At 55.8% G+C, this 16,793-nt stretch overlaps 2 protein-coding genes and 1 non-coding gene across 7 annotated transcripts in view; all 3 read left to right on the top strand.

Annotated features, from left to right (window-relative positions):
* The window catches only part of ATN1 (atrophin 1), a 29,165-nt gene extending 13,756 nt beyond the window's left edge, over positions 1-15,409 (top strand). For all 5 annotated transcript variants that reach the window (XM_051643126.1, XM_051643117.1, XM_051643134.1 and 2 more), the window contains exons 2-10: positions 6,162-6,355; positions 6,556-6,693; positions 7,083-7,196; positions 8,466-10,471; positions 10,698-10,920; positions 11,028-11,745; positions 12,989-13,132; positions 13,412-13,592; positions 14,169-15,409. In XM_051643126.1, the coding sequence (XP_051499086.1) occupies positions 6,278-6,355; positions 6,556-6,693; positions 7,083-7,196; positions 8,466-10,471; positions 10,698-10,920; positions 11,028-11,745; positions 12,989-13,132; positions 13,412-13,592; positions 14,169-14,202 (3,636 nt within the window). In that variant the 5' untranslated portion in view covers positions 6,162-6,277 and the 3' untranslated portion in view covers positions 14,203-15,409. The remainder of the gene's footprint in view (positions 1-6,161; positions 6,356-6,555; positions 6,694-7,082; positions 7,197-8,465; positions 10,472-10,697; positions 10,921-11,027; positions 11,746-12,988; positions 13,133-13,411; positions 13,593-14,168) is intronic.
* Positions 15,410-15,911: 502 nt separating this feature from the next.
* On the top strand, positions 15,912-15,971 carry LOC127380296 (U7 small nuclear RNA). Its single transcript, XR_007888457.1, has one exon. It is a non-coding gene; the product is annotated as a U7 small nuclear RNA (small nuclear RNA).
* C1H12orf57 (chromosome 1 C12orf57 homolog) lies at positions 15,954-16,728 on the top strand. Its single transcript, XM_051643721.1, has 3 exons — positions 15,954-16,091; positions 16,163-16,339; positions 16,432-16,728. The coding sequence occupies exons 1-3, from the start codon at positions 16,037-16,039 to the stop codon at positions 16,578-16,580; spliced, it is 381 nt and encodes a 126-aa protein (XP_051499681.1). The 5' UTR covers positions 15,954-16,036; the 3' UTR covers positions 16,581-16,728.
* Positions 16,729-16,793: the final 65 nt, after the last annotated feature.

Consider the following 16,793-nt stretch of genomic DNA (forward strand, 5'->3'; position numbering starts at 1 on the left):
ACACTGGCACAGGTTGCCCAGGGAAGCTGTGGAGGCCCCATCCCTGGAGGTGTTCAAGGCCAGGTTGGATGGGGCTCTGAGCACCCTTGTGTCCCTGCCCATGCAGGGGGGTTGGGTCTAGATGATCTTTGAGCTCCCTTCCAACGCAAACCATTCTACAATTCTATGATTCCTGAGGATGGTTTAGGATTTAACACAGGAGTATGCTGATTCCCAGTGTCCAGGTTAGATGTGTCTGTCACCTTTTCAAGGGTCTGAGGATTATGCCATCCCTGTGCAAGATGTGCAGTGCCAGTCACCCTCAGGACCAGAGAACAGGTGCTGGCCCATTTTGTTGAAAAGTCCTGATGCTGCCAAATTGCCCCTTCTTGCAGCATTTGTGGTCCTGATGGGTGGCAGAGCTTTTCATTCATTTCTTCTTGGAGACTGAATGATCTGGCTTTGCACCTTGACATCTTTGCACTCAGTGCCTCCAACTGCTGTATGGTCTACCTAGGCAGAGCCTTGATGGAGGGAAGAGGCTACATCAGTGCCACCGTCCACCCCTAAGTCATCACTGAGTAGCTCAGTGTGGACTCCTGTGTCATGTACCATAGTCATGTTCTGCCTGCTGCACCACTCCTCCTGCTTGGACTGGATCTGAATCCACCTGAGATTACTGGGATGTTACAGTCAGAAGAGATCAGGAGTAGCAGATAATAAAACCCAAGTAGACGTGGGTTGTTTGTTTTGTTGTGGTTTTGTGGTTTGTATTTTTTTTTTCCCCCAAGAGAGGAGTAACACAAAAGAAAGGACCATGGAAACTCTTGACAACTAAGTACCAGCAGCTAATCTCAGACAGGATCAGGCCTTAAATGTGTATCTGCTAGCTGAAGAAACACTGCTGAAGTAATGGTGGTGGTAGCTCAGGGAGCCTTCAGCTTTTTCTTCTTCTGTTGCTGGCTGTAGGAGGGCTGGCTGGACCTCACCTGGCATTTAGCTCTCTCCAGAAGACAAGCCCTGGACTTGGGCTGCCCATCCTGGAGCCTGCACTGCTGTTGAGCACCCCTGAAGTAACAAAACCCTTCAGCCCTCCTTGGATTTGGGGGCACCTCCCAGGCTTCCCTGTCTCACTGCAAATCACATCTCTGCTGTTTGGACACGTGTTGGGTGTAGCTGTGGGTGCAGCCTCAGGACTGTGTGAGACTTTGGGACACATTTACAGTCCTGGCCAAGACCCCAGTCACCATCCCAGACAATTTGGTCCTGTTCTGGTTTCTTCTACTGCTGCTGCCCTCTAGGAAAGTGTATTTTCTCAGACTCTCAGTCTGTAAACACTCTCCTGAGCCAAGAACATTCACCCAACTTTCTAAGGGAGACCAGAGGAGTATATCTTAAGTAGGTAAAATGTGTGTTCCATGCGAGGTGGACTTGAGTCTGGCTTTGTTACCTGTTAAGAGTTCCTCCACGCTAAAGCCTGGGATGGAGAGAGTTTTATCTGCATCTTTTAGTAGAAGGGGAACTCCTCAGCCACCTGTGCAATGCAGTCTGCCTTTGGCAAGGAGAGACACTTGAAGCTGGGGGGAAGGAAGAGCGGGATCCATTTTGGATCCCATGTGGGGTTGCCAGTTCAGTGTGCGTTGCTCATGGGAGACTGTAACAGGGCTTACATGAGAATATGGAGGGCTTTGGGCAGGAAGCCAAAACAAGCTGGGTGGTATGAAATGCAAACAAAAAATAGCAATTCACAATGCTTCATAACTCAGTCAAACCTGTATGTGGCTTTGCAGGGCCAGGAAAAGGTTATCCCTTCGACAGCAGCCCTGCCAAATGTCTCATTTCCTTTCCAAAACTGCAGAGCCCCAAGCACTCGTAAGACATTCACAGGGATCTTCAATGATGGTAAGGGTTAGGTGGAACTTTGTTAATTGCCAAGGCTCATGTTGCAAGCTTTTATTTCATAGATATTAAAATTAGAAGGCAGTGTTACGGTCCCCTCATCTGGCCCCTGAAACAGCAGTTGCTGTACTGAGCTTGATAATGTGTGTGTCAGTCCTGTTGTGTGTTTTAGAAAAGTCTTCCTCTTGTAAGCAGTAGAAACTTCTGCCCCTGTGGTTAATTATGTCTACTGAACCATACCCAGTTGTTTCTGGCTTTGTTTGGCACTTCACATTTAGTGGTTGACATAAGTACTGAGTTGGTATTTCTTCTAAAAGGGGATGTTCCAGTATGTGGTTGACTGCATAACTATTTCTTTGAGTTGCTTCCCTGTAAAGAAGACCCCGTTTGTCATTACAGGGTTGCTGGAAAGCTGAAGTGAGACCTGTGTGCTGCATGATGGTGTTTGGTCCTTTGGTGAGAGAGGTGTGGGTGGCTGCCCTGTTGAATGTAGAGTTGAGGGTGACATACTGGTAACATGCTCTTGCTAATTCTCTGTGCTCAGAGTTGAGCTAAGACTTGAAGGTTGCCAGCATGGCACATGCTGAAGTTGAGTTAAATTAGGATCTCCTTGCTTACAGTGTTTGTTTTGTGTAAGAGACATGAATTCCAGATGCTTGTTTAGGATAGAATCGGTGTAACTGCCTGAATGAACAACCAAAGGCCAAAACATAGAATCATAGAATCATAGAATCCTAGGGGTTGGAAGGGACCTCGAAAGATCATCTAGTCCAACCCCCCTGCCAGAGCAGGGTCACCTAGAGTACATCACACAGGAAGGCGTCCAGGCGGGTTTTGAATGTCTCCAGCGAAGGAGACTCCACAACCTTTCTGGGCAGCCTGTTCCAGGGCTCTGTCACTCTTACAGTAAAAAAATTTTTCCTGATATTAATCTTAAACCTCCTATGCTCCAACTTGTATCCATTACCCCTTGTCCTATCACTGGTCTTCACTGAAAAAAGCTTAACTCCATCGTCTTGACACTCACCCTTTACATATTTGTAAACATTGATGAGGTCCCCCCTCAGTCTCCTTTTCTCCAAACTAAAGAGACCCAGCTCCCTCAGCCTTTCCTCATAAGGGAGATGTTCCACTCCCTTCATCATCCTTGTGGCTCTGCGCTGGACTCTTTCCAGCAGTTCCCTGTCCTTCTTGAACTGAGGGGCCCAGAACTGGACACAATATTCCAGATGTGGCCTCACCAATGCAGAATAGAGGGGGAGGAGAACCTCTCTTGACCTACTAACCACACCCTTTCTAATGCACCCCACGATGCCATTGGCCTTCTTAGCCACAAGGGCACACTGCTGACTCATGGTCATCCTCCTGTCTACCATGACCCCCAGGTCCCTTTCACCTACACTGCTCTCCAGCAGGTCAGCCCCCAACCTGTACTGGTACATGGCGTTTTTCTTCCCCAAATGCAAAACTCTACACTTGCTCTTGTTAAACTTCATCAGGTTTTTCCCCGCCCAAGTCTCCAGCCTGTCTAAGTCTCTCTGAATGGCAGCACAGCCTTCTGGTGTGTCAGCCACTCCTCCCAGCTTGGTGTCATCAGCAAACTTGCTGAGGGTACATTCTGTGCCCTCATCCAGGTCATTGATGAAGATATTGAACAACACCGGTCCCAGTACCGACCCCTGAGGGACTCCACTAGTCACAGGCCTCCAACTAGATTCTGCCCCATTGACTACAACTCTCTGACTTCTTCCTTTCAACCAGTTCTTGATCCACCTCACTGCCTGATCATCAAACCCATACTTAATCAACTTATCTACAAGGATGCTGTGGGAGACAGTGTCAAATGCTTTACTGAAATCAAGATAGACCACATCTACCGCTCTACCATCATCTATCCACCTAGTAATTTCCTCATAGAAGGCTATGAGGTTAGTCAAACATGACTTACCCTTGGTAAAACCATGTTGACTGCTCTTGATGACCCCCATCTCCTTGATATGTCTAGAGATAGTGCCAAGGACAAGTTGTTCCATTACCTTTCCAGGGATGGAGGTGAGGCTGACCGGTCTATAGTTACCCGGGTCCTCCTTCTTGCCCTTCTTGTAGACTGGAGTGACGTTTGCTATCCTCCAGTCCTCAGGCACCTCTCCAGTTACCCATGACTTACCGAAGATGATGGAGAGTGGACTAGCAATGACCTCCGCCAGCTCCCTCAGCACCCTTGGATGCATTTCATCCGGACCCATCGATTTATGGATGTCCAGATTATGCAACTGATCCCTAACCCAATCCTCATCTACTATGTCCTCACCTATCTTGACTACTTCTGGGGTTATATGAATCTGGGGCTCATGGGAAAAGCCTGCAGGAGTAAAGACAGAGGCAAAGAAGGCATTCAGCACCTCTGCCTTCTTCATATCCTCTGTCACCAGGGCACCCACCTCATTCAGCAGTGGGCCTATATTGCCTCTGGTATTAGCTTTGTTGGCTATGTATTTGAAAAAGCCCTTTCTACTGTCCTTAACCCGACTTGCAAGGTTAAGTTCCAAGGAGGCCTTAGCTTTCCTAGTTGCCTCCCTAAACATAACAGAAGTGCAAGGCTGAAAAACATAGGAGAGTGCTCTCCCTCCATTAGGTCAGTTATAAACCATCGTGAGCTAGTTTTCTATTAAAGAGGAGGTCTCAGTTAATGAATTGTTGTGTGTGGGAATTAATGCTGGATGAGTCCCCTGTGGCTTTCACGATGAGGGTCAAATAAAATATTAATGAATTTAAAACAATCCCCTGCTCTTCCCAAGTACCTTCCAGATGGGTTTCTCGAAGCATCGGTCAGGGACAGTCTGGAGCCCCTGGTGTCATTACTCCCTTTTCACAGGTAGGGAGGTGGAGGCAGGGGAAAGCAGTGACCCCAGGCTGCATGGTTCAGCGGCAGGACTGCAGAGGGGGTCCAGGAGTTCTCCTGCCTGATGCCTTTGCTCTTATGCCTGGTATCAGCTCCTTTCTCAGAAAAATAAAAGTGCATCCAGGCTGCTCCTGCACTGGCCTGCTGGAAGCTGGTATTTCCAGGTCTGGGATGGTCTTCAGGAGTCCTGAATCTCAGGTCTTCTTATTTACAAAACTTCTCTGTGCTTCCAGATCAGAGGATATAACCCAGGAGATGTGGCTCTTTTCTCCTAATGCCTCATCCATGGGCTTATTTCCATGTCTTGCAGATTGTCCATTTCAGAGACCAAGTATTGGAGCTTGAATGACAGGCTTGGGAAAGGCCCTCTCTTTTTTATTACACCTGTGCAGTGCAGAACAGAAGATCTTGTGCTGGATGGGGCCAAGGAAATTAGCTTCAGGAGCAGCATCCCTGAATCAGTTTAGTCTGCTTCCCAGGCTAAAACAACCGTGCTTTCATACTGCAAGCATAACAGGGTGTTAAATCTCTCTGGTGCTTTTGGACAGAGCACAAAGCTGTAAACTTATTCAGAGGGAGCTCAGAAATCTTCCTGCTGCTGCAAAGCGTAAGAACGTACTTGGTATCTCTGGACAGGACTCTGGAACACTGAGAAGCAGTCCAGTGTATAGAGAAGGAGACCTAGGCAGGCACTGCAAGCTAAACTGAATTGATCATGTTTGTCACACAAAATTGAAGCTAAATGTGTTTTTTCACACGCAGTTGCTTACCTTGGGCACCCAACAGCCTCGGCAAGACTGGTCACATTCTCTGTGGAATATGCACGTGCTCTGGAGAGAGCAGGGCTGTGTAACAGCCCTTCAGCAGAGGCCACTGGGGGCTCATGATGCAAAGCCAGCTAATGACAGCACATGGCCAGTTCAGAACAGTGTAACCTGCTGCACTGACAACAAATGCAAACTTATGAGGTCAAGAAAAATGTCATAAGGAACATTTTAAAGCACTTTCCCATTTTTGGTTTTGTTTTTTTCCCTGCTCTCTGAAGATCAAATAAAGAGGGAAATGGAGATACTAAAGCGATGTCAGAGGGCAGTCAACATGCTGATAACCATTCCTCCCTGCTTCCTCCAAAAAATGTTGTTGGGCACTGACTGCCTCACATCATCTGGGTATCACTCCTTGAAACTGGAAATCAGAGGTGACAGGGGCCAAATGTTTTCCCCTTTCTGATGGGGAGGTTTGTTGCATTCTCAGTAGAGATCCTTGCATCTGTAAATAATAACTAAGGAAACAGTAGTTTATAACATTTCTGTAGCAAACTACAAAAGGGTGTCCCACAGTCCACTCTTTCTGCCCTCTCATCTCCCTTTCTGCCTTTCAGGATTCACCAGGATTTTGTTGCATTGCTGGTGTGAGCTCCCCTTCCAGAATAACTGCTCTTGCCCATCTCCCTCTCCCTGGGAACGGCTGAAGCAGGGTGTGGAGTGATAAAAATTTATGTTTTCATCAAGCCGGGCCAAGGAGAATGGGGGTCCCACACCCAAAAGAATGAAGACACGACAGAACAAGGACTCGGTACGTGAGGTGGGAGAGAGTGAGAAGGACACCAGAGCCAAACTGGAGCTATTGTTTGGGACTGCGGCTCCCAGCAGTGCTGCTGGACATGAGTTTGGTCTAGTGGAGTGCCAGGGGTTCAGGGGCTTTGGGAGGTTGGGGATAGGGCAGGAGAAGAGAGAGATGCAAAGCAGGGACTGATCCAGTGATCCCTCTCTTAGATGTCAATGCGGAGTGGACGGAAGAAAGAGACTCCAGGGCCCCGAGAGGAGCTCAGGTCACGGGGTCGAGCTTCTCCTGGTGGTGTCAGCACCTCCAGCAGTGATGGCAAGGCTGAGAAATCCCGGCAAGCGACAAAGGTAGTACCAGCTAGTGCTCGAGTGTGGGGTGCCTGAGAACTGCCCGAACTGGATAGAACCCATTTGGGGATCCAGATTTTGCAGACCAGAAGGAATCTACTGAGGAACCCATGTTGGGTTAGCTCTCTGGAATGGGTGGGATCCCTCGTTCGTCTTACCCTCAGCAACTTGCTCTTACCCTCGTCTCTCAAGAAGCAGTCTCCTGTTTCACCAGCCCTTTTTAGTACTAATTGTTGCCACATTCTGGCTCAGGCTCGCCCCACCACCCCCTGCCCGCTGTCTGTCAAGCTCTTCAGCACGCCCTGCAGTGGCTGCGTCTCGCTGCAGTCTGTGAAGGCCTGGCAGGGTTTCTTTATGACCTTCCCACCTCCCTGTTCTCTCCCTTGCAGAAAGGCCGGGTGGAGGAATCGTGCACCCCCAAGGGCAGCAAGCAGGGCCGAACAGAAGAGATCTCAGAGAGTGAAGGGGAGGACACCAATGCCCCCAAAAAACCCAAAACTGAGGTGAGTTCTCCCTGCTGTGATTGCTGGCGTGTCCCAGTTCAGGGCAAAGGAATCTCCCCTGCTCACCCTCATCCAGCTTGAGGTTTCTGCTGTCTGGGAGCCCTGGCATCTCAGGTTTCACACTGCGGCTCTTCCAACCTAATTGGCATCTGCCTGGCTACAAAAAGTGCCACCAGCAATGGCAACAAGCAGATGGAGATGCTCCATCTCTTTTGCCTTGTCTGCAGGGAACTGCCATGCTTTTTGGAGCTCGGCATGTGCCCTGCCTTTCCTGACTCAGTGGCAAGAACTTGGCTCCACGTGCAGCGACTGGTTGGGTTGGGCTTGGCCTCTTTTGCTCCCCCAGAGCAGTGTGAAATGGAGGTGCTTCAGTCGTGGCAGGTTCTGGGTGGTGGTCTTACTAAACCTGCTCACACATGCGCTCTGCATAGTTGTGGCAGGACTGTTCCAAAAGGCCAGCATTGGTGGTTGGATGGTTGGAGAAGGATTGAGCTCCTGTGTGTCTCAGTTCCCCACTGTCCTCTTCATTTAACTGGCCTTAAGGGCCTGCAAACAAGAGGATATTTCCTTGTGTTATGAGGTAATTGTAATTAAACCACGACGGTTACACCTGTGTAATTTCTCCACATGGACACTGTTGAGCTCATCAGTGATCTTTTTTCAGTTTAGTCTCTCTTGTAAGCTCCGAGGCTCAGAAATGGCCCTTGTTAATTGTTCATGCTAACTGCTTAATCACCAGTGCTGCATTGCATGAGTCTAGAGGTGGAAGGAAGGAGTAGAGATTGGGAAGTGCAGGGAGGGAGAGGAGTGGGGCAGTGAGGGGGACCTGGAGGGGAGCTGGATCTCCTCACCCAGGGGAGAAATCTGTGGGGTGAAGAAGAGCGATTCTGGGTCTGGGGGGCTGAGCTGAGCACACTGTGATGTATGCTGCTCTGTGCCACCTGGTGGCATCATACCCTGGCCAGCAGCCCATCACAGGTGGTGGTGGTGGTGCTAGAACCTTTGGTACCTGTTCACTCTTCACCACATCTGTAGCAGTTCCCTATCCTCCCTTGCTGCCTCTGTACACAAGGACCCAAGAGCACTGGAGGGGAGGCAGGAGGACTGGTGTTATTTATACCTTGCCAGATTATACCTCCTTCCCTCTGTGGGGTTTTCTAGTGCTGGGGCTGGCAGCGAAAGGTCAGAAAACAGGTTCTCTGGGAACTTGAAATGTGCTGTGCATGTTCTGGGAGGTTGTATAATGTCTCCTCCTTCTTCCTACTTCAGGAGTTGCCCTGTCCTCCATCCCCATCTGATGTTGACAGCCTAGATGGCCACAGCTTCAATGATGAGATGGGCAGTGACCCACGGGACATTGACCAGGATAACAGGAGCACTTCTCCCAGCGTCTACAGCCCTGGCAGCGTGGAGAATGACTCCGACTCCTCCTCCGTGCTGTCCCAGGGGCCGTCTCACTCCTACCACCACCCCCCGCTCTTCCCCCAGAGCCCACCGGTAGCTCCCCCTCCTGACAGCCTGGCCCGTGCCCCCGAGCCCAGCTTTGGGCTCCCGGGTGAGGTGCACCCCCAGGGACCCCCTGCAGGGAGCTACCACTCCCAGCTGGAGGGGCAGGCCTCCCGCATTTTCCAGGCTCAAGCCCCACAGACACCCGCCTCCTCCTCCTCCTCCGCCATTGCTGCTCCTTCTGCTCCCCCTTCCTCCTCCTCCTCTTCCTCCTCCTCCTCCTCTTCCTCCTCCTCCTCCACCCACGCTTCTCTTTACCCTGCGGCCAATGTGGTCCAGGTTGGGGCCAAAATTGCCAGTGGAGTGGGGGGGCTCCCCGCGCCAGGGGCTCGCGAGCAGGCTCTCGGCGCCAAGCACAATCCGCCACCCACCACTCCCATCTCGCTGGCGTCGGTGGCCGGGGGGCTCCCCCCACAAAAGACGCCCCCAGCCAACCCCCCGGCCGCTCCCCCTGCCTCAGCCCCGAACTTCCCCCACGTCTCTGCCAATCTGCCTCCCCCCCCGGCCCTGCGCCCACTCAACAACGCGGTGGCTGCCTCCAGCTCCCCGGGGATGGTGGGGCAGGCCCTGAGCGGCCACCTTCCCTCTCCCCACAGCATGGGGCAGGAGAAGGGCCCGGCCCTGGCCCCCTCCCGCTACCCCTACGCCCCGCCGCCCCTGCCGCCCTCCACCTCCTCAGCCCAGTACCCCCAGCCCTCCCCGAGCCAGCCGCTGCCCAGTTACACGGCCTCCTACGGCCACTCCTTCCCCCCCCCCGGCGGCCTCTCCGTCTCCAGCCAGCCCCCCAAGTACACCCAGCCCTCCCTGCCCTCCCAGCCTGTCTGGAGCCAGGGGCCGCCCCCCTACAGCCGCCCCCTGGGCAACGCTGGCTCCCACCCTGCCGCCCCCTTCCCTGGCCAGCCCCCTCACCACCAGCAGCAGCCCCAGCAGCACCACCACAGCCACGGGAGCGGCGGGGGGGTTTCCTCGGCTGCCTCTGTCCCCCCCCAGCCCTCCGGGGCTTACCCCCACGGCCTGGAGTCAGGCAACCATCACCATCCCCACGCCACCTACGGGCTACGCCTCTACCCCCCGCACAGCCAGGCAGCTTACAGCCAGGCTCCCTCGGCCTCCGCCGCTGCGGCGGCCCCCTCCTCCTCCTCCTCCTCCTCCTCCTCCTCATCTTCCTCCACCGCCTCTTCCCAGGGAAGCTACCCCAGCATGTGCGCTCACCCTCCGGGGCAGAGTCCTGCCACCTACACCTTCCCCCCGCCGCCACCCCCCTCCCCTGCCCATGGGGCTGGCCCTCCGGTCACCTCCGCTGCCACCACCCTCTCCACAGTCATTGCCACCATGGCCTCTCCCTCAGCTGCCCCCTACAAGACTGTGTCGCCTCCGGTACCCCCCTCAGCCGTGACACCCTACGGGAAACGAGCAGCCTCCCCTGTCCCCACCTTCCAGCCCCCAGCCCCCTACAAGCCAGGCTCACCCCCCTCTTCCTCAGCTGCCCCTTTCCGGGCAGCCACCCCTCCCGGCTACCGAGTGGCCTCCTCCCCTGTGGCAGGGGGCTACAAAGCCCCCTCGCCTGCCTCCTCTGCCCCACCACCCCTTCCAGGGAGCATGGCTGCTCCGGCCCCCCCGCCGCCGCAGCTGCCCCTCAGTGCTGCGCAGATTAAGCAGGAGCCGTCGGAGGAGTATGAGCCCCCCGAGAGCCCCGTGCCGCCCGCTCGCAGCCCCTCGCCGCCCCCCAAGGTGGTGGATGTGCCCAGCCATGCCAGCCAGTCAGCCAGGTGAGGGGCGGCAGCTGGGGGGAGACCTGGGGGTGTCCCCAGGCTGGGGAGGGATACATGGGGCAGGGGAGGTAACTCTGAATGTGGGGTACAGCGGTGCCTTTTTGCCCTTTCTGTGATGCTCTTCCCTTCTCTGCACTTCCAGGCTTGGCTTTGCCTGCCCCTGTTCCCATCCCTGCCCTCCAGCCCCCTTCCTGCACTGACAGGTTTCGTCTCTTGCCCCCAGATTCAACAAACACCTGGACCGTGGCTTCAACTCCTGCTCTCGCACGGACCTGTACTTCGTGCCCCTCGATGGCTCCAAGCTGGCCAAGAAGAGGGCAGACTTGGTGGAGAAGGTGCGGCGAGAGGCTGAGCAGAAGGCACGGGAAGAGAAGGAGCGGGAACGAGAGCGGGAACGAGAGAAGGAGCGAGAGCGGGAGAAGGAGCGGGAGCTGGAGAGGAGTGTGGTATGTTTGGGGGTCCCGCTGCCATTGTGCAGCCAGGGGGATGCTCAAGGACCCCCCTGGTCACTCCCTGCTGTGCCTCTGACGCTGGGGCCTCTGCTCTCTTGCAGAAGATGGCCCAGGAGGGCCGGCCGGTTGAGTGCTCTTCCCTCGGGCCGGTTCCCCACCGCCCCTCCTTCGAGCAGGGCAGTGCCGTAGCGACTGTTCCCCCATACCTGGGCCCCGACACCCCGGCTCTGCGCACCCTGAGCGAATACGCACGGCCCCACGTCATGTCCCCCAGCAACCGCAACCACCCTTTCTACGTGCCGCTGGGTGCTGTCGACCCAGGCTTGCTGGGGTACAACGTGCCGGCCATCTACAGCAGTGATCCGGCAACGCGGGAGCGGGAGCTGAGGGAACGGGAAGCCCGCGAACGAGACCTGAGGGACCGGGACCTGCGAGAACGTCTCAAGCCCGGCTTTGAAGTCAAGCCAGCCGAGCTGGAGCAGCTCCACGCTATGCCAGCCGCTGCCATGGATCCGTTCCCGCGCCATGGCGGGCTGAGTCTGCAGACAGCCCCTGGCCTTCATCCCGCTTTTCCCTTCCACCCAGGGCTGGGCCACTTGGAGCGGGAGAGGCTGGCGCTGGCAGCTGGCCCGACCCTTCGTCCTGACATGTCCTACGCTGAGCGCTTGGCCGCTGAGCGCCAGCACGCCGAGCGGGTGGCTGCTCTCAGCAACGACCCTCTGGCCCGCCTGCAGATGCTCAATGTGACCCCTCATCACCATCAGCATTCCCACATCCACTCTCACCTCCATCTCCACCAGCAGGATGCCATACATGCAGGTAAGGACCCCATGGTGGTGGTGCCCTCTGCAAAGCCCTGCTCTCGCTCCTACTGCACCTGCCCTCCCGGTGGGCCCTCCTTCTGGGAGGGAAGACCTGGGGAAGACCAAGAGCTGCCAAGGCAAGCGTTGGAGGCCCCAGATCCACCTCTTCAGCCAGAGGAGGTCAAAGTCATGGTCATTCAGCCTCACCCTCACTCCCATCCCACCAAAGACACTGATATCCGTTGCAAGTATCAGGGTGTCTGTGAGTTTGCTGCTTAGGGGTGGGCAGAGCTATCTCCTCTGGGGACATAGTATGAGTGCTGGGGTCCCGCTGGCTACAAGGGTGGTGGGACTGTGGACTGCACCCCCCACACTGTGGTCTGCAGAGGCAGTGGGAGCCTTGCTGATGACAGTTTTGACAGTATGCTTAGGACTGATGTAGTGCTGGTTCTCTGGTTTGCTCCTATGGTTCTTGTTGCAGATGGTGGGATAGGAGAGATGGTGGGCTGATTGTAAGGAACTGGAAGCTGCTGTCCTTCAGTGTTGGGTGGTGGTCCCTTCCATTTCTGCATTCCACGGGAAAGAACAGAAGTTTAGGGGTAAAAATCTCAGGAAAGCAAAGCCTGGACTACAAAAGGAAGAAGTTAGTGGGATCTGGTGGCGGAGTCACAGACAGACACACAGCCTGAGCAACCACAACTACTCAGATGGCACTAGGTACAAATCAATGTCCATTGCCCCACGCTCTTTTGCTGGGCACCTCCAGCCGGCACTCTGGCAGTGAATCTGAAACACTGGAAAGAGGAGTTTTCATATCAGTAGTACCTTGTATTTCAGCCTTAGATGGTACTTGCGAACTGGAGTGCCTGGCATCGACCATCTGCGCTGGATGAGACCTGGAAATGGAAGCACCCAATACGAGTATGCACTTGGATGGCAGCCAGGGTGGCAGATAGGCATGGTGCTGGGTACAGGTCTGGTTGCAGAGCAGGTCCTTGTGGAATTGGCTTTAAGGAGCAGTACTTGTCCTGGAGGAGTGTAGAGCCAGAGCTATGCCAGACTGGTTCAGGTGAAATTCAATGCAGGCAGAAGGAATAGCACTCAGAAGGACATGGTACTGCATTGTCTAGCCTGGAAGTCATTCCATCCTTAATGCACACTGACCATCTCCATGTCTGTTTTGTTGTGCCTTGCACCTTTCCCTGTGTTACCTCTTACAAAGCACAGCAGAGTCATCTTGTGTTACCTTTTCTTTCCAGCCTCAGCCTCTGTTCACCCTCTTATCGACCCTCTCGCCTCGGGATCACACCTTACCCGGATACCATACCCAGCTGGGACCATCCCCAACCCTCTCCTGCCTCACCCTCTACATGAAAACGAAGTCCTGCGCCACCAGCTTTTTGGTAAGGATGCTCACCCAGACCACTGGTCTCCTCGGAAGAGCATCAGCAGGTGCAAGGGGCAGGGTGGCCATGAGGGGTCACAGGAACAAAGTGAGGTCTGTTAAGCAGAGTTCTGGCATGGCATAGGACAGGCCTACACACCAGGGGCTGAGCAAGTCCTGCACCTGGGCAGGGCTGGGAAAGAAAGCGCAGTAGAGTCTTGGCTGAGCTATGGGGCCATGGGAGAGGATGGAGCTGTTCTGTTAACCGATTTCTTCTCCGTTTCATCTTTGGCTGCAGCTGCACCCTACAGGGACCTGCCGGGCTCTCTCTCCGCGCCCATGTCAGCAGCACACCAGCTGCAGGCCATGCACGCGCAGTCAGCTGAGCTGCAGCGCCTGGCTCTGGAGCAGCAGCAGTGGCTTCATGCCCATCACCCCCTGCACGGTGTGCCGCTCCCCACGCAGGAGGATTACTACAGGTGTGTGGACCTGCTCTCTCCGCGGCACGGAGCGAGCAGAGTAACTCGCTCCTCACAAGTAGAGCTCGGGCCCATCCCTGGCCTGGGGGTGGCTGAGGCAGTGGGGACAGGGAGGCGTTGCCCCCGGAGTGGGTGACTCCAGCCTGAGCCCACACCTGGGAGCAGGGGTGCCTTGTCACTGGGGCACAGCTGTGGCTCAGCCACGGGGTGGTTGTTCTTGGCAACTGGCTGTTCAGTGGCTAGACTCATGTAGGGTCTGAGTTCCTCTCCTCTGGGGCAGGAGGGAAACTTGCACATTTCACACATGCCAATACAGATAGGACAGAGTGATACCCTTGCCAAAACACCAAACATTTGCAAGGGTTGGATGCTTTTGCCAAGACAAGGGTCTCAGAGATGCACGGGGAAGCATGTTGGAAAGGAGAGAGGTGCAGTGTTGTACCTTTTGGATAGCCAAGGATTTGCAAAACTTTCCAAGCCAGGAGCATCCTGCAGGTCTAGACTAACAAAAGGCAGTGGGAGATATTAAATTGCCGCCTTCTCTCACAATCACTTTGTTCTTCTTCTTCATCCTAGTCACCTGAAGAAAGAAAGTGACAAACCCCTTTAAATGGACTCCTAATGTCAACGTGACATCATCATGTCTTTCTCTTGAGGAGCGATCGATTAACCAAAATCCTGGGGAGGGGAAGCTGCAGAGTGACCCATCCTGATCCCACCATGCAGTAGAGTGCAAGAGAAGATGGACAAAAAGTACAGGATGGCATCCTGGGAGCAGAAGGTGGAGGAGAGAAACTGGGGAGGGACTGGTGCACCACTCACAGACATGAAACGATCGGTACGTGATAAGAGCAGAGCTCTGAAGAAAACAGAATCAGCATTGCTCAGAGCTCAAGAAGACAAAAGACTGACATGAATTCAGGTCGGCAGCAGCTCCATCCTTTTGTTTTGGGGGAACAGTTGAGTTAAATAAAAAGTGCAGAGCATCACAGGACTTCATGCAGACGATGCTGCTGCCTTTCTTGCTGCTGCGAGTAGGTCTGGCCAAGAAGTAACTCAAAACCCAAGAGAGCCTTTTTTTCCAAGATGCCTCCTCACACCCCCACCTGCATTTCGGTGTAAAATACTGCTTAGCGATACAGAAAAGCAACATGGAACTTTTTCAGATTAGCCAGAGCAGCTTCCCTGTTCTCCAACATCCCTTCAGATGCAAAGGAAGCATTACAGGACCCCCTTCCAAGGTGGCCACTCCTGCCTGCAGAGGGACCGTTGTCAGCCATTGGGGTGCAAAGCATCCCAAAGACTGTTGGTGAGATGGTGCTTTCCCAGGGCTGACTGGAGGGGCCGTGGCCACGAGGTGCAAAGCATCAAGAGGCTGGTTCCAAGACTCCAGTCACCCCCAGGTGGGGAGTGCCAGCGTGGCCAAGCGATGAGCGCGTCCTGGGACTGCCTGTCTTTGAGATGGTGGCTGCCCCTTCCCCCTCACCCATTCTGATTGATGTACTTTAACTCATGCACATCCTGTTAGACGTGGCAGTTTTATGTAGCAACTCGTGACTCCCTTGCCCCCCGCGTGCGTGTCCGATTTCACAGTTGTATCTCTGGATTGGTCCCCATATATATATATATTTACTTAACCATTAAACAGGAAAAGAAAAACCAACCAACAACCCAGCTATGGAAAAACACCCACACCCCCTTCCCCACGCACTCCCAAGCCCCAACACACATTCTAATAATTTATATATATATAAAAATACATATATGAAGCTCTTAAAAGGCAAACCAACAAGCAAAAAAAACCCAAACCCAACCCCCAACCAAACAAAAAAACCCTTTCAGAAGCGGGCTCCGGTGTGTTCCTTTCTTGTTGCCGGCGCCAGGCGGGGAATGGCCTGGGGAGCGGGCAGCAACACGCACGCTCCGGGCAGCCGGGGGAGCAAACCCGGGGTCCCCGGGAGCGGCAGGGGAGCCGCTGCCCGTCGCGGGGGCCGGCGGCGGGGAGCGGCTCGGGCGGGGCGGCGGCGGGGCCGGGCCAGGGCGGGGGGCGGTGCGGGGGGCGGGGCGGGGCGGGCCGCGGGCGCGGCGGGCCCAATGGGGAGCGGCTGATCTGCATAGCGCCCCGGCCGGGCTGCGGGGCCGGGCTTTTGCGGCGGCTGCCGCCCCCGGCAGCGCGGGATTCGCGGCGGGGCGGGGGTGGCGGGGCCGGCGGGGCCGGGGGTTGCGGCGGGAGGCGGCCTGAGGCGGGTTGCGGGCCTCGCCCTCAGCGCGGTGCGGGGCGGCCGGGTGTGGGGAGCGGCCCGAGGGCGGGGCTACTGGAAGTGATTTCAGCTCTTTTTGTATTTGTCCAGCAGGTTTCCCGCGGCGCGGGAAGCCTCACGCACGGGTGGAATGGCAGGCGGGGCGGCGCAGGCGCCGTGCGGGGGGCCGGGCTGCGGGGCGGGATGGCGGCCTCTGCGCAGGGCCCCGCGGCCGCGCTGAGCGCCGAGCAGGCGAAGGGTGAGTGCGGGAGGGCGGGGAGCGGCCCCGGCGCTCGGGCAGGCCGGCAGCGCTGTGCCCGTGTCCCGCAGCGGTGCTGGCCGAGGTGATCAAGGCGTTCGGGGCGCCCGAGAACGCGCAGCGGATGGATGAGGCCCGGGAGAACGCCTGCAACGACATGGGCAAGATGCTGCAGTTCCTGCTGCCCGTGGCCACCCAGATCCAGCAGGACGTGATCAAAGCCTACGGCTTCAGCAGCGACGGCGAAGGTGGGCGGGCGGGGGGCGGCGGGGCTTGGGGGGCGGCTCCGGCCCCGCCGCCCGGCGGGGGGGTTGCCCCTTTCCCAGCGCGTGTCTTGCAGGGGTGCTCAAGTTCGCGCGGCTGATCAAGTCCTACGAGGCGCAGGACCCGGAGATCGCCAGCATGTCGGGCAAGCTGAAGGCCATGTTCCTGCCGCCCATGGCGCTGCCGCCGCACGGGGCTGGCGCCGGCGGGGTGCCCGCCTCCTGAGGCCGCCGGGCCGGCCCCCCCCTCCCCTCCCCAGGGCTCCCCCGCCCCGGGAACCGGGCGCCCGGGCGCGGGAGGTGCTGACCTGAGAGGAGCGGGGTGCTCTGCCCGCTCCTCTGTCTGCTCGCAAATAAAACAAGATGTCTTGGAAGTGGCCCGGGTTTGTGGGTGAAGGGGAGCTCGGCGGTGCTCCCCAGGCACGGGTGCTTCTCCCCG

This window comes from Apus apus, chromosome 1, assembly GCF_020740795.1.
Source record: "Apus apus isolate bApuApu2 chromosome 1, bApuApu2.pri.cur, whole genome shotgun sequence".
NCBI classification, from domain to species: Eukaryota; Metazoa; Chordata; class Aves; order Apodiformes; family Apodidae; genus Apus; species Apus apus.

Excerpts from the sequence above, each read along its gene's own strand:
- C1H12orf57 (XM_051643721.1), top strand. The coding sequence starts at position 16,037 with ATGGCGGCCTCTGCGCAGGGCCCCGCGGCCGCGCTGAGCGCCGAGCAG. Across the intron at positions 16,092-16,162 it reads GAGCGCCGAGCAGGCGAAGG|CGGTGCTGGCCGAGGTGATC; the intron begins GTGAGTGCGGGA and ends CGTGTCCCGCAG. Across the intron at positions 16,340-16,431 it reads CTTCAGCAGCGACGGCGAAG|GGGTGCTCAAGTTCGCGCGG; the intron begins GTGGGCGGGCGG and ends CGTGTCTTGCAG.